This window comes from Mauremys mutica, chromosome 15, assembly GCF_020497125.1.
Source record: "Mauremys mutica isolate MM-2020 ecotype Southern chromosome 15, ASM2049712v1, whole genome shotgun sequence".
Taxonomy (NCBI): Eukaryota; Metazoa; Chordata; order Testudines; family Geoemydidae; genus Mauremys; species Mauremys mutica.
In genome coordinates this window covers 6,608,619-6,624,584 of record NC_059086.1, presented here as the reverse complement: position 1 = coordinate 6,624,584, position 15,966 = coordinate 6,608,619, and the positions used below count along the sequence as shown (strand labels likewise).

Below are 15,966 nucleotides of genomic sequence, written 5' to 3'. Positions count from 1 at the left end.
AAAAGATAACTGTAATCAGGGAATCCTTGTGGATGGGTGTGTTTCCAGTGGGGTCCCACAGGGATCGGAGCTTGGCCCTACACTGTGTAATATTTTTATCGATGACTTGGAAGAAGGCAAAAAATCATCACCGATAAAGTTTGCAGACGATACAGACATTGGAGGAAGGGTAAATAATGAAGAGGCCGGGTCACTGATACAGAGCGGTCTGGATCACTTGGTAAAGGGGGCAGTGTGTGTTTTAATAGGGCCGAACGTAAATGTAATTGAGGAACAAAGAATGCAGGCCACACTTACTGGGTTGTGGGGACTCTACCCTGGGAAGCAGCGACTCTGAAAAAGACTTGGAGATCATCTTGGTGAATCATCTTGGACTATCAGCTGAACATAAGCTGCCAAGGGGGCGGGATAACTCAGTGATTTGAACATTGGCCTGCTAAACCCAGGGTTGTGAGTTCAATCTTTGAGGGGGCCATTTGGGGCAAAAATCTGTCTGGGGATTGGTCCTGCTTTGAGCAGGGGGTAGGACTAGATGACCTCCTGAGGTCCCTTCCAACCCTGATATTCTGTGTGACGCTGTGCCAAAAGGGCTAAGGTGATCTTTGGATGTATAAACAGGGGCACCTTGAGTAGGAGCAGAGAGGTTATTTCCCCTCTGTGTTCGGCACTGGTGTGACTGCTGCTGGAATCCTGTGTCCAGTTCTGGTGCCCACAGTTCAAGAGGGCGTAGAACCATTGGAGAGATTCAGAGAAGAGCTGCTAGAATGATGAAAGGATTGGAAAACCTGCCTTACCCTGAGCCTTAAGGAGCTCTGTCTGTTTAGCTTAGCAAAGAGAAGGTTAAGGGGTGGCTTGATCTTAGTTTCTAAGTACCTGCTTCGAAGCAGATATTTAATAATGGGCTCTTCAGTCTGGCAGGCAAAGGTCTAACAAGATCCAATCTTTGGAATTTGAAGCCAGACAAATTCACGCTGGAAATAAGGCACAAATTTTTAACAGCCAACGATTGTGGCAGATTCCCCATAACTGGCCATTTTGAAACCAAGCCACTCGCTGAACTGTTTTGTAATGGATTGTGGGAGAACTTGTGTGTCCTCGGCCTGCGTGTGGAAGTGTTTTTAGCTCACCAGGTCAGTAAACAGGAGCCATGTGAGGAGCTCGCCCGACCCTTGAGCCCCAGGACGCAGGGAGACCAGACCAGTCCAGTCCAGAAATGGGGCACCGGTGCCATATGGACAGGGCCGGCTCCAGGCACCAGCTGAGCAAGCTGGTGCTTGGGGCGGCATATTCTATGGGGCGGCATTTTGCCCAAACCTAGGGCAGCACGGCTGGTTTTTTTTGTTTTTTGTTTTGGTTTGCTGCTCCGGCCGCCCTGTAGGGGGTGGCAGTGTGGAGGAGGGGAGCGCCCTGTAGCAAACTGGGCAGGGCAGCCCCTGTTCTTCCCTCTCCACCGACCGGAGTGGCGCAGAGCCCTCCCGGCAGGCGGCGCAGTGTTCGGGACTGCGGGACAAGCGCCCCGCTGAAGCCCTGGCCGCCCCCCTGCTCTCTCTCTCCCCCGCTCCCTCCCCTTCCTCCCCGCTAGACTGGGTGCGCACGCCGCTGCACGTCTGCAGCACAGGGAGTCCCCCTGCACCCTGGCTCCAGCTGCCCAGCAGGGGTTTTTATTGTTGTTTTTTTCCCCTGATTTGCCGCTCCGGCCATGCCCCAGGTTTTTTGTTTTGTTTTGTTTTCTTTCCCTGCTTTGCCGCTCTGGCCGTGCTGCAAGTTGTTTTGGTTTGGTTTGGTTTTTTCCCCCTCCTGCTTTGCTGCTCTGGCCATGCCTCAGATTTATTTGTTTTGTTTTGTTTTCTTTCTCCGCTTTGCCGCTCCGGCTGCGCTGCAGGTCCCTCCCCACCGCTGCTCCGGCCATGCCGCAGGGTTTTTTTGTTTGGTTGTTTTTTTCCCCTCCTGCTTTGCTGCTCCGGCCGCGCCACAGGTTGTTTTGTTTTGTTTTGTTTTTTTCCCCTCCTGCTTTGCCGCTCCGCCCCCTCCCTTTTTTTTTTTTTTTGCTTGGGGCGGCAAAAAAGCCAGAGCCGGCCCTGCATATGGAAGCCGGCTGCCCCAGACTGCTGCAGACCGGTGGCTGGTCAGTTTGGTGGTAACAAGCCAACCGTCGGTGTTGTGGTGATGGAAAGTTGGGAGGGGACTGTTCCTGTGGTTTGTCCCCGGGTGGTGGCGATTACTAAGGGCTCCGAAATACTGGCTGGCTTTGAGCTGATGGCGTGTCCGAGTCGTGTAGGACCGGGGGAGTCAGTTATTTTTTATCAAGGTCCAGAGTAAAAATATAGTCGCGGTCCACACTCCAGAGAAAAATTCAAACAATAATAATGATAACAAGTGAGTAGAAAGATTTCAGGGTCCATTCAAAAGCGTCTGGTGGTCTGGATTTGGCCCGCGGTCCGCCTGTTGACTAACCCTGGTATAGGAGCCTTTGCTGGCACTCCTGTTCCCACGGTCTGCCTAGCACAAGGGGCCCAGGAATATGGCAGTTGGAAAAGAGCCTTTGGACAACCACAGAGGGGGATTGGTGGACCCAGCATGGGACGCGCCGGCCAGGCACATGGTCCCAGAGCATTCCAGAGGTCTGGCATTTACCTGTTTCGACAATTAGGGGCTTTGGTCCCTTCCCCATGATACGGTTATCAGTGGGGCGTTTGTGCCCACTGTTGCGTGGATGGCCAGGCCCACCCCCCTGCCCTGGCTTATGAAGCTGAACCCTGATGAGAGCGCACCTGGCAGCAGAAGGCTCCATCACCCCAGCGCAGATGCCGGATGGTGGGGGAGTGCGCCTGGGGCATCACCCAGGCCCTCGCCTCCCTGGGGTTAGCGGCTGCCTAAAAACCCATCGCTTGTTCCCGGGGGGGTGCTGCCACTGCACAACATACACCAGGACACGGGCCAGAGCTGTCACCAGGGGCGGGTCACAGGTTCAATGCAGGAAGCCTGACAATGGCCTCTGCTCAGTGGGGCTGGGTCTAGGACAGCAAGGGTGCCTGTGTGCCCCCAGCCATGTTCTGCAGGGGGAGATGAGCTCCCGTGGAGACACTGGCTCACCTGGACTGGCCATAGCTGCGTCTGTATCGTTTATCTGTGGCTCTGTTAAACGTCCCTCTCTTCGGGGGATATTGAAAAGGGCTGGGCCTGGGTCAGGTGCCATTTCTTCAAAAGGGCGTTGGGCTGGGATGCATCGCCAGCCCATCACCCAGGCCCTCGCCTCCCTGGGGTTAGTGGCTCCTGCCAGGGGCACAACGAAATGTTGCAGGGAGGCCCCCTCACCTTAGCCCCAGACTCTAGTACACATTCACAGTGCCAGTCCCTCTGGTGGGGGGAGACCAGTCCCAGTCTCTCTGGTGGGAGGGGATGGGCGAAACGTCCCTCCTGGTTCTGGTCTCCCTGGTGGGAGGGAAGCGGGGAGACATCTCGGCCAGTTCTGGGGTCTCTGGTGAGAAGGGAAGGGGGGAAACATCTCGGCCAGTTCTGGGGTCTCTGATGGGAGGGAAGGGGGGAGACATCCCGGCCAGGCCTAGTCTGTCTGGTGGGAGGGTGTGATGAAGTGGGAATGTTTTTAATGTTTTGTTTGAATAGTGTGAATGCCTCAGTTTCCCCTGTGTGTTACTCAAGTATCTAGGTGGTAGGACAAGGGTGTGTGATCGTTGCAGAGACCCCTAGCGGGCAGGTGTGAGTGCCGGCTGGCTGCCTGGGCACAGACAATGGCCGACACGCTGTAGCCTGGCAGCTGATGGCCTGGCTGCCCAATTCTACCCGCTTCCCCGAGTGTGTGCTGTGGGGGAGGAGATGGTGTGCGGGAGGTGATAAGCACCAGTTTTTTCACTGGCTGCCCCAGCCCTGGAGCACCCGAGGAGTGAACGCCTGTGGTGGGAGCATGGGGGTCCCTAGATGGGGCTGGGGTGGCGCTGTTGTCTGGATGGGAGGGGTCCTGTTGGGACCAGGGCACGGGTGGTGCCATCGTAGTTTTGAGGGGGTCTGGAGGGGTCCTCTGGAGGGTGAGCTTGGGGGTGGGGGGCACCATAGTCTGGGCTGGGGCACACCCTCAGCTGCAGAGGGAGTGGGGCGGTGGTTTTTAGTAGTTATCAGACCAATTCTAGTAATAAATCCTTTATTGGGATCCAAAAGAGTGAAGCTCCCTAATTGCATTGTGAGCTCCCTCGAAGGAGCACTGCCCGTAGCCAGGAATGATCAGCTCCCCTGTCTAGCCCGAACAAAACAACTTTGGTATCCTCCCTTGTCTACACATAACCAAAGCTAGGGTCCTCACTTGAGCATGGGTAGGATTTTTTGTAGAGAAACAACAATGGTTCAAGGACGTGTTCTGATCCCTGGATCCAAACTCTGCATCAGTTCCATGGGGACTTCATCTTCCCCTGCCTGATTGTGCTGGGGGGCTCTGCCTGACTCTAGCACTCTGGACCCTCAGCTACCATCATCACCTGGGACCACTGATCCATTCAAGCTTCATGGAGTGGTGAGAACCCAGCTCTCGCTCTCCTCCCTCCCCGTCCTGTGTTTTTTGGTTTCCTCGTTCGCTCTGCAGCGATGCTCCTCGTACCTAAGCTAAAAGATCCCTGCTGTGCCCAAAAATCCTGTGGGGTTTTCTCATCAAGTGGGAACTTACTACCAGAACAATTGTAACGTGAAAGTGGGGAGAGAGAGACGTGCTGAACCAGGGACATATGAAGGTGGCAGCTTGGAGGTGCTGTTTGACCCAGTCTGCTGAGTTCAAGGACATAAGGGGTCAGCTTGGGAGCACTGATGAACGCGGTGCTCTCAGATGCAGTGTGTGGGGGGGGGAGGAACCCAGCCCAGGGGAACCGAGGGCCTGCAGGATAGCGCTGGTGCAGGGGGTAGAGCTCTGTATGAGAACACACATGACACAGGCAGTACATTGATAGGATTACAGAACCTCCCCCCCCCCCCGAAGAATAACCCTAATACCTGAGCGTACCCCAAAGTAACAGGCAAAGCTGCTGACACGGGACATTCTGCTCTAGCATGTGAAATTCAGGGAGCTGGGGGAGAACTTGCTCTAGACTCTCAGGCTGATTGGCTGCAAATGGCTCTGAGCACAAACTGCCCAGCCCTGAGAGCCCAGCAAGGTGGCATCACGCCATAGCACCAGGCTTGTGCTGGGGTCAAGCCAGAGCCCACGGCGTGGCCTGTACTGCATGGACCACACCTGCCTCCGAACTCCACCAGCCCAGCCAAGTCCCTGTCTTGTCCTTCGACAGCACAAGCCGTGTGTGCTGAGCCGGTAACGGTCAGTACATTTTGGGTGTGCGCATGTGCATGTCCCTTTGTGTGCATCCGTGTGAGTGTATCCCTCCAGCTGTGTCCATGTCCACCTCCATGTCCTCTGCATATATTTATCTGTGTGTCGCTCTCTCTGTCTGCGTGTATCCTCTCGTGTCCCTCCCTCTGTCCCCCTCCATGTGGCCTGGTCTATAGTGAAAAATTAGACTGGGGCCTAAATCACTCAGGCCTGTGAAAAATGTCACGTCCTGAGCACCACAGTTAGGGTGACAAACCTCCCGGGTAGCCATGGCTAAGCCAAGGAAAGGATTCGTCTATTGCTCTAGCGCCAGCAACACACAAACCCCTTCCATCAGTGGAGGAAGCGTCTGCACTGCAATGACTGTGGCATTGTGCAAGCGGCCATAGGGTGAGGTAGGTGTGTCTGTCCGTCAGTCCATCCATGCCTCAGCTGCACCGTTCCAGGGGCCGCCTGCGGGAGCTGTGCACTCTCACTTGCACAGCCCCAGGCACCATTTCAGCTGGGTCGAAATGCCCCAATCGTCCCCCTGCCCCCGGAGCCCCTGGAGGCCTGTGTGGTGGGGCAGGGCCGCTATCCGCCCCCGAGGCTGCTCCGTGGGGAGCGGTCAGCAGCTTGCTCAGGCACAGCACGACGCAGCTCCATTGCGGCTCAGCCCCTGGGTTTCCTCCCTCTGGAGCGAAGCATGCAGTGGGGGGACAGGAGCCTTCCCTCACCCCCTGCATCCTCCCCGCTAGCCAGTGGAAGGGGCGGGTTGGAGCAGGCTCAGTGGGCTGGTGCTGGGACCAGAGCAGCCATCCGAGCTGCCCCAGCCGTCTGCGTGGGCCAGGCACAGGGACTCAGAGTCTGGTGGGCTGGGCCTGCTGGTTCTCAGGGCACAGGGGCAGGAGCTGGTTTGGGGAGACCAGGAAGGGCTTGAACCCCAAAACTGAGGCCACTCTGTGCTCTCTGCAGGGCCCCCCCACCAGCACTGAGCTCATCATGCTAGGGGGCAGCACATGATTGTACAGCTGGGGGCTGGTCAGTGGGGCGGCCCCCTGACATGGATGCTGCTTAAAAGAAATGCTCTTAGGGTGTGAAACCAGGGAACCCACACCTGTACCAACACAACCTAGCAACCCAAACAGCCTCCACCTTTCCTCCCACGCCAGATCAGCTACCTTCTCCCCTCGCCCAGCCTGCTGCCAGGAGCTGTGGGTCACATCACCCACTCGCAGGGCTCCTGGCACAGTGTCACAGGTGTGCTCATTCTGGGGGTCTCTGGGCTACTCCTCCATCGTGCACCGGCAGGGCTGGGGCATCAGCCAGGCGAGGAGACACTCACGACAGGGCAGGGAGGAGACGGGGTTTATTGTGGGTTCAGTATCTGTGCATGGGTTATACATGAGCAATCTGCAGCCTCAGAACAGGGGAGGCCAGGCTGGGCGTCGCAGCCCCGTGGAATTCACCGGCTCACATCTCGCTACGGGTGGCTCCTGCTCCCATCCAGGGGGGACCTGGTTCCTATCTGGGGGGGAGGCTCCTGAAGCTGAGGGGGAGGGGGCTCCCATTGCTGGAAAGGGGGGTGGGACCAAACCCCCATCTACCCACTATCCGCTCCTGGCCCTGGGGCACCTGGCCTGAAGCTCCCTTTGTCAGAAGTTCAGGTCCTCAATTCCCCATCCAGCTGCCTTCAGCCCCTGCCTACCCCTGACATCAACCTGGGAGCCCCTGGCCGCCCGGGCAGAACCCCCTGGAATGAGTCCCCTCCCCCCACTGCCCTAGCGGCATCACCCCTTGCCCCTTTCATGTGGGGTCACCAGCCCCCCAGCCTGGGTGCTGCAGGTGGGCTCGTTCACTGGGTGCTGGAGGCGGTCCCAGCTCCAGTCTGCTTTGGGGGCTGCACCCTGGACCCCCACCTGGGGGCAGGACCGGTTCCTTCACCCCAGGTCTTGGCCTCGGCTGTGGCCTCAGCTCCTCGGCTCCCTCTGTGACGGGGGCTGGCACCTGTGGAGGGAACGCAGACAACGGCCTCACGCAGCAGAACCGGACCGGAGGGGAGAAGGGAGGGTGGAGCGTGACTAGGACAGAGCCTCCCTGGGGTCCATCACCCACCCCCACCATCCACCCCTGTGCTGTGCCCGACCAGGGCCGGCTTTATGACCCGCGGGCCCCAATTGGAATACTCGGCGGCGGTCCGGGGCTTCAGCAGCACTTTGGTGGCGCGGGGTGCAATTCCCGGGGAATCGGCTTAAAGCCGGCCCTGTGCCCAACCCCCATTGGAGAAACAGCCCCCTCTCTCCTGATCTGCTCACCCTGATTCCTGAGCCAGCTGGGACTCCCCTGGAGCACCCCAGAGCACAGGGCCCAGGGAGAGCGGCTGGGCGCCTCGGCTGGTGTCCCCCTGTCCTGGCCAGATATCATGGGAGGGAGAGTGGGCGAAGGTCAAGGGGGCTGGAACCCAGACCCCTTGAGACCACAGCACTCTCTGCCCCCCCTGCAACTCCCAGCAGCCTCTGCATTGCAAGGTGCCCCCACCTGCCCACACGATCGCCCCCCACACCAGCCCCTCTGTCCCCCATGCCCTGGTGTGTACATACAGGGGGGTGGGGAGGGGCCCAGGGCCCGGCTCCCGAGGTCTCCTCCTGGCACCTCTCTTGCTGTCTCTGGAAGAGGTGGGGGGAGTTACTCTCTGCATGCCAGGCCCCCTGCCCTGCTCCAAGGGCTCCCTTCCCCCATCCTGCAGCTCTGCCATGCCCCACCCCCCAGGTTTTGGGCACCAGCCCAGGGAACTCAGGGCCCAGAGGGGGGGTGGCACCAAACGTACAGATCACAGCACCAATTGGCACCAGCCAGAGCCTTGAGGTCCCAGACATGGCTCCAGCCCTGCGCCAGAGTCCCCGGCCATGCTAAAGCAGGGGGTGGGGGGAGGGGGAATCTCTTCCCGCCCCCCCCCCCCGCTACTTCCTGACTTGTGCTCACCCTCCCTCACCACGTCTGTCCATCTCTCCCCTCCCCGCATTGCGGCTGGGGGTCTTTCCCAATTCATCAAACTTTCTAGGGAACCTCCCCATCACCAGAGAGCCCAGTCCCCCCTGCTTCCCTCCCCAGCCCCCCAAGGAACCCTCTGCACCCCAGGGAGCCCCCCTGCCCCCAGGCTCTCCCACCCCAGGCCAGCACCTACCTCTCGCTTTTCAATCGTTTCCTCCGAGGCCTGAAAGCAGAGACACACTGGTAAGGGGGTGGGGGGGGGAGTAGCTCAGCCAGAGATGTGTCTCGCTGTGGGGGACGGTGTGCAAGGTATGGAACCCCCACCCCCGGGGTCCTGGGGCTGGGACCCCGACTGAGCTCTGGTGGGGCTCAGGGCCAGTCCGGGAACCAACAGCGAGTCCCTGGCGGGGGCTGAATGAGCGGCACAGCTGCCCCCTACACCCACAGGCCAGCATCCCCCGCACTGGCCACAACCCACCCCCAGCACATGTACCGGCCCCCTCCCCCTCACACAGCCACTGTCCCCCTCTGGCCACACTATCCCCTCCCCCAGACATAGGATCAGAGAATATCAGGGTTGGAAGAGACCTCAGGGGGTCGCCTAGTCCAACCCCCTGCTCAAAGCATGCACCAGCCACGTGCCCCAACCCCTCACAAGCTGCACACACACCCACCCCCGCCATCTACCTGTGTTCCACCCATGCTTGTACCCGGCCACAGGCCCCCCCCACACCAACATGATCTGGCCATGCCCCCCTCACCTGCATGCACCAGCCATACCCCCCAACCTGCATGTACCGGCCATACCCCCCCCACCTGCATGTGCCAGCCATGGCCCCCCCTACCTGCATGCGCAGCGGCTGTGCTCAGTGAACCTCATCTCTTCCTGCTGACTCTTCCCCTGGATCGGGCTGAGGCGGACAACCTGGCGGGAGGATGCAGCTCATTGGTACCCTGGCACCCAGCCTGCCTCATGCCACCCCCCCCCCCCGGGCCACTGCTCCGCCGGCCAAGCTCAGTTCTCCCAGGCAGCAGCAAGGCCAAGTACTGGCCAGGCTGGGGGGCTACCAGCTGGCCAAATGGGAGGGAAGCCAGTGCCCAGGGGGCAGGAGACAGGGAGCTGGTGGGGGAAATGCTCCCCTGCCCCACGGGACGCAGCCTGGACGCGCCGTCTGCCCGCGGCCCCTAGGCCCCACCATAATATAGTACATACTGTACCATACCAGGGCACCAGCAGCCTGTAGGACTCACCGCCACAAGGTCTCAGCCAGGCCAAGAGCCGAGCGGGAGCCAGAGCTGGCCAGACGTGTCTCTGGCCCAGGGAACAGCCGGTTACCCTCCACGGGGTCAGAGGACGAGCCGCCACCGCCCTCCAGCCCCGGCCAGATTATTCCAGAGTTAACCACCAGGGGGCTCTAAGGCAGCTGGGACCAGCCACCGCAGGAGGCGGGATACCGGGCTAGATGGGCCTAGGGTGGCCAGATGTCCTGATTTTATGGTGGCCGGGGGAGCCAGGGCAGGAGCACAGGGGGCCATTTGCCAGCCACAGCCCCACACAGGACAGGGCCAGAGCCCAGGGGTCAGAGCGCCCCCCACCCCCGGACCCACCTGCATGGCCACGGGGCGGGTCTCCACGGCGACACACTCCAGGTCCTCGTCGCCGCAGCAGCCAGCGCAGCGCCGCAGCGGGACACAGGACGGCTTGAACACGTGCTCAGCCTCGTGGGGGAACTCGCCCAGCACGTCCACCAGGGTCTCCAGGGCACGGCAGTAACTGCGGCTCCACACCTCCTCGAAGGGGACCACTGGGGGGAGCGGGGGGGGGGACCAGAAGTGGGCTGCAACTCGACCTTTCCCTGGTGAGCCACAGGGCCCCTCTTCCACCGCCCGCTTGTGCTCAGCCCCTCCCCAACCCCCCCACTGCCCTGTCCTCCCCCTGCCCCTCCTCAAAACCCCCCCTCACTGCCCTGTCCTCCCCCTGCCCCTCCTCAAAACCCCCCAGCACTGCCCTGTCCTCCACCACCCCCAGCTCCTCCTCAAAAACCCCCAGCACTGCCCTGTCCTCCACCACCCCCAGCCCCTCCTCAAAACCCCCCAGCACTGCCCTGTCCTCCACCACCCCCAGCCCCTCCTCAAAACCCCCCAGCACTGCCCTGTCCTCTCCCAGACCGTCCTCCAAACCCCAGCACTGCCCTATCCTCCCCCACTCCCAACCTGTCCTCAACCTCCACCACCACTGTCCTGTCCTCCCCCACCCCTCACCCCCAGCCCCTCCTCAAAACCCCCCACCACTGCCCTGTCCTCCCCCTGCCCCTCCTCAAAACCCCCCAGCACTGCCCTGTCCTCCACCACCCCCAGCCCCTCCTCAAAACCCCCCAGCACTGCCCTGTCCTCTCCCAGACTGTCCTCCAAACCCCAGCACTGCCCTATCCTCCCCCACTCCCAACCTGTCCTCAACCCCCCCCACTGTCCTGTCCTCCCCCACCTCTCACCCCAGCCCCTCCTCAAAACTCCCCCCACTGCCCTGTCCTCCCCCTGCCCCTCCTCAAAACCCCCCAGCACTGCCCTGTCCTCTCCCAGACCGTCCTCCAAACCCCAGCACTGCCCTATCCTCCCCCACCCCCAACACGTCCTCAACCCCCCCACTGCCCTGTCCTCCTCCAGCCCAGCCCCTCCTCAAAACCCCCCACCACTGTCCTCTCCTCCTCCAGCCCCCCCACCCCCTGCCCCTTCTCACCTCCCCCACCCTGGGCCCCAAGTCCCCTGCCCCTCCCCAAAACCTCTCACAGCTCTTTCTCCGCCATCCCCTCTGCTCCCCCAGCCCTGCTGCCCCTTCCCAGGGCACTCTGAGTGCGGGGGGCAGCAACAGCTACAGCCGAGGGGGCGGGACACTCACCTGCTGCTGTCTGGCCCAGCAGCGGCGCCACCTGAAACACAACAGACCCGTTAGAAACCAGCCCCCCTCAAGGACCCCTATTCCTGCCCCTCCCCCAGCCGCCCCCAGCTCCGGCCCCCCAGTCCCTGCCCCCATCGCCCCAGCCCTAGCTCCCCACCACAGCCACCCCCAGTCCCTGCCCCCATCGCCCCAGCCCTAGCTCCCCACCACAGCCACCCCCAGTCCCTGCCCCCATCGCCCCAGCCCTAGCTCCCCACCACAGCCACCCCCAGTCCCTGCCCCCATCGCCCCAGCCCTAGCTCACCATCACCACCACAGCCACCCCCAGTCCCTGCCCCCATCGCCCCAGCCCTAGCTCCCCAGCACAGCCACCCCCAGTCCCTGCCCCCATCACCCCAGCCCTAGCTCACCATCACAGCCACCCCCAGTCCCTGCCCCCTTCGCCCCAGCCCTAGCTCACCATCACCACCACAGCCACCCCCAGTCCCTGCCCCCATCGCCCCAGCCCTAGCTCCCCACCACAGCCACCCCCAGTCCCTGCCCCCATCGCCCCAGCCCTAGCTCACCATCACCACCACAGCCACCCCCAGTCCCTGCCCCCATCGCCCCAGCCCTAGCTCCCCAGCACAGCCACCCCCAGTCCCTGCCCCCATCACCCCAGCCCTAGCTCACCATCACAGCCACCCCCAGTCCCTGCCCCCATCGCCCCAGCCCTAGCTCACCATCACCACCACAGCCACCCCCAGTCCCTCCCCCCATCGCCCCAGCCCTAGCTCCCCACCACAGCCACCCCCAGTCCCTGCCCCCATCGCCCCAGCCCTAGCTCACCATCACCACCACAGCCACCCCGAGTCCCTGCCCCCATCGCCCCAGCCCTAGCTCACCACCACAGCCACCCCCAGTCCCTGCCCCCATCGCCCCAGCCCTAGCTCACCATCACCACCACAGCCACCCCCAGTCCCTGCCCCCATCGCCCCAGCCCTAGCTCACCATCACCACCACAGCCACCCCCAGTCCCTGCCCCCATCGCCCCAGCCCTAGCTCACCATCACCACCACAGCCACCCCCAGTCCCTGCCCCCATCGCCCCAGCCCTAGCTCCCCACCAGCACCACAACCTCCCCCAGCTCTGGCCCCCCAGCTCCGGCCCCAGCCCCTAGCCCCCCCCCCCCCCCAATCACAGCCAAGTCTCTTGAACCCTCTGCTAAAAATGAATATTTCCAGGGATTTTTCTCCTTTATGTGAGTATAAATTATAAAAGCCGCGATCTTGGAACGATAATATTTGTTATGACATGTTTATTACACACTATTTATTAGTAATTATTATGTATCATGCCAGTAGATTTATTACATTATGAAAACGGCACCACTCTTCCAAGCTCTCACTTTCCTAGCTTGTAGCACTTGGAAGAAGCCTGGTCTAAGACAGGGCTCCTAGGTTTCATCAAGGAGCATCCGATGTGAAACAGCCGGAAGGGATTTAAGAAGCCCACTCAGAGTTCCCCCTACACAAGCATTCGGGTCCTGAGCAGTCCAGGCAAACAAGGCCCGTTACAACAAAGCTTCAACTCGTTCTTCCTAATAATTTAAGAAACAATCCTAGCTGCCTATTGCATTTTAAAAACAGCAAAAAAATATCCCCCTCCCTTTCCATTTCTTATAAGGAGTCTTGAAGTTTCAATCTCCTCAGTGTGATAGAGATGCTTGCTTTGATCTGCTTCGCTCTTGGAAGTCCAGGGGCTCCGGGCTGCTGGCCCCCTGCTGCCCGGGGTCCCTAGGGACAGCTCTGGCCGGCGTTAGGGATTTTTTCCCCCAAGAATCCCCTGTAACATTTTCCGAACCCCCCCAGGGTTCACAAACCCCAGTCTGGGAACCACTGCTCTAGCCCCTGCCCCTCCTCCACCTTCACCCCCTAGTTTTCCCACCTTCCGGCTCTGGAGGGGGCAAGCAGAGGTCTGCCCCTCTCCATTGCTAGATGGTGCCCCAGGGGTCAGAGTTAAGGCAGCTGGTCCCTTACCTCCCGTCTGTCATGGGATGTGGGGGGTCCCGGAGTCTATGGCTTCCACCCCACCCCTTCCAGCTGCAGCCCCAGGCTCTCTCACCAGCAGAGCGAGCTGCAGCAGCAGAGAAGGCCTGGGCGAGGGGAGAAGCCAAGGGGGCAGCACCCAGAGGGGTCATGGTGAAAACTCGGGAGCCTGCTGTTCCCAGTCAGCCACCAGAGGGCGCCCCAGCTCCATGAGAGCAGGTGGGTGCCCAGCCTGGGGCCTTGGGGTCACCCAGAGCAGCGGGTAGACCCAGAAGCTCCTGACTTGGGGTTCTGGGTTCTAACCCCAGACCAGGTGGCCCCAGTCACCTCTTCCCAGAGGGGCCGATTCCTACACGAAGAGCAGCCACCTCTGGGGTGGGGGGTGGCAGCAACAGGTTAGGACAAGAAGTGAGGAAGAATCGGGGCGGGGGGATTAGCAGAGTGGGAATGGGGCAGAAGACTGGGACTACCTGCCACCCCCCCCACACCACCCACTCCCTCCCCCCTCACACCACACCACCCTCCCCCTCACAAACACCCCCCACACCACTCACCCCACCCACCCACCCACTGACCCTCCCCTCACAAACACCCCACCCTCCCATACATAAAACCTCCTCCCCCCTCCCCAATACCACCCCCACACTCACCTCTCCCCCTCACACACACCCCATCCCACCACCCACTCCCCTCCCCCACCCTCCCATACATACAACCTCCTCCCCCTGCCCCCCCACTCACCCCCTCCTCCCCAATACCATCCCTCCCCCATACTCACCTCTCCCCTCCCCCCCACACCCCATCCCTCCCCCCTCCCCCCCACACCTTCCCTAACGGCCAGGGAAGCTTTAATGATCTCAATGTGCCAATCTCATCCGCCTAGCTGGAGGGGGGAGGGAGGGGGGGGGGAGGACTGACGGTGCTATAACCCAGACGGGGTAGGGTGCCAGACAGCACATGTGAAAAATCGGGATGGGGGTGGGGGGTAATAGGAGCCTTTATAAGAGACCCAAAATTCAGGACTGTCCCTATAAAATCGGGGCATCTGGTCACCCTAAGAAGGGCGGGGGGATCCTGAGTATCCGAAGCATCGGTGGCTCGCAGGGGGGCGGGGACGCAGGCTTAAAGGCAGCCGGGCTGCGGGGGCGCTTATGAGCATGTGCCCCAGAGCCCGGGCTCAGGGTGGGAGCGGGGAGCCGCTCACCTGAACCCGCGGGACACTGGGGTTGGGGGTGTCACACACGCCCCGCACCTCCGGGAGTGGGGGCTCAAGGCCAGCGCCGGGCGGAGCAAAGGGGGGACACGGGGGCGCCGGCGGGGCCGGGGCCGGTCTAGCTGGAGCGGGGAGCCCCGCATGAGGCCCATGGGCCCCGAACCCGGGGGCGGGACGCGCCACAAGCCGGGCGGCTGGAGCAGGCTGCGGGGGGAAGCTGGATCGGAGGGGCTGGCTCAGTCTGCGGGGAGCGGGCTGGATCCGTAGGGGCTGGAACAGACTGCGGGGAGGGGGCTGGATCCGGGGGGCTGCAGCAGGCTGCGGGGAGGGGGCTGGAGCCGGGGGGCTGCAGCAGGCTGCGGGGAGGGGGCTGGATCCGGGGGGCTGCAGCCGGCTGCGGGGAGAGCTCCGCTGCCTGCGGGGCCGTGTCCCTCGGAGCCGGGCTGGCCGCGACCCCCGCGCAGGGCCTGGCTCAGCAGCGCGGCGGGACAGGAGCATCGGGGGCGCCCCCAGGCGGAGGGGCCTTAGCTCCCTGTACCCGAGGAACCGCGGCCACTTCAACCCGGGCCCACCCCGCCCCGTCCCCAGCGGGCTCAGACCGGGCCCGGCTCCGAGCCCCGGCCGCGCCAGCCCCGCCCCGCCGCGGGGCAGCAGGTGCCGGGTGAGCCGAGCACTTGGGCCAGGCTGCGAAAGGCCGCGGCAGCCGCTCCCCCCCCCGACCCAGCAGCTGGCAGGAAGCGGGGGGAGCCGGCCACAAACCGGCCCGGGGCAGGGCGCTGCAGCCCCGCTCCGCTACCCAGCCGGGCCGGGCGCGGTGCCGGGCCGGGCGCGCTGGGCACAGGGCTGCGCAGCCCCCGGCGGGCGCCCCGTCCACCCAGGGCTGCAGGCGCGCCGGGCCCTCCCCGCAGCCCTTACCTGGCACAGCAGGGCGGCGCCCAGCAGCCACCGGCTTCCCGGGCCCATCCCGGGGGAGCTGCGGCCCGGCCCGGCCCGGCCCGGCGTCTCTGCCCCCGGGGGCGCGGGCCCGCGGCGAGCTCTGCCTGCAGCCCGGACCGGAGCCCGGCAGCGTCTGACGCTGGGGCTGGGCTGAGCCGCGGGCTCCGGGCTGGGCTGGGGGGGGCGATGGGCAGAGACAGGAACCAAGGACGTTCCAGAGGGAGGGTCCAGCCCCAGAACCGGACCTGCGCTCCCGCCCCAGCCGCCAGCAAGGGGGAATCGGGGAGGGGTTATTCACCCCCAGCGCCCCATGCATCACCCCGGCGCCCCCTCCCCCTGCATCACCCCGGCCCCCTGTACCCCCCCAGCGCCCCCTGCACCACCCCAGCCCCCCATCTACCCCCCAGCGCCCCGTGTACCTCCCAGCCCCCCATCTACCCCCAGCGCCCCCTGCACCACCCCAGCCCCCCATCTACCCCCAGCGCCCCCTGCACCACCCCAGCGCCCCTTCCCCCTGCATCACCCTGGCTCCCCTGTACCCTCCAGCGCCCCCTGCACCACCCCAGCCCCTCGTGTACCCCCCAGTGCCACATGCATC

The 15,966-nt window shown here is 62.7% G+C and overlaps 1 protein-coding gene across 1 annotated transcript; it reads right to left on the bottom strand.

Annotated features, from left to right (window-relative positions):
* Positions 1-6,032: 6,032 nt before the first annotated feature.
* LOC123350415 (snake venom vascular endothelial growth factor toxin apiscin-like) lies at positions 6,033-15,480 on the bottom strand. The gene is made up of 7 exons (XM_044988999.1): positions 15,348-15,480; positions 11,193-11,223; positions 9,905-10,101; positions 9,142-9,221; positions 8,490-8,519; positions 7,906-7,971; positions 6,033-7,312 (listed from the first exon to the last, which is right to left on the bottom strand). The coding sequence occupies exons 1-7, from the start codon at positions 15,393-15,395 to the stop codon at positions 7,276-7,278; spliced, it is 489 nt and encodes a 162-aa protein (XP_044844934.1). The 5' UTR covers positions 15,396-15,480; the 3' UTR covers positions 6,033-7,275.
* Positions 15,481-15,966: the final 486 nt, after the last annotated feature.

Bases quoted from the DNA above. Each gene is read 5' to 3' on its own strand.
- LOC123350415 (XM_044988999.1), bottom strand. From the start codon at position 15,395: ATGGGCCCGGGAAGCCGGTGGCTGCTGGGCGCCGCCCTGCTGTGCCAG. The intron at 11,224-15,347 runs GTAAGGGCTGCG...GTTGTGTTTCAG, and splicing joins GCGCCGCCCTGCTGTGCCAG to GTGGCGCCGCTGCTGGGCCA. The intron at 7,313-7,905 runs GTATGTACACAC...TTCCCTCCACAG, and splicing joins GGGCCCCTCCCCACCCCCCT to GTGCCAGCCCCCGTCACAGA.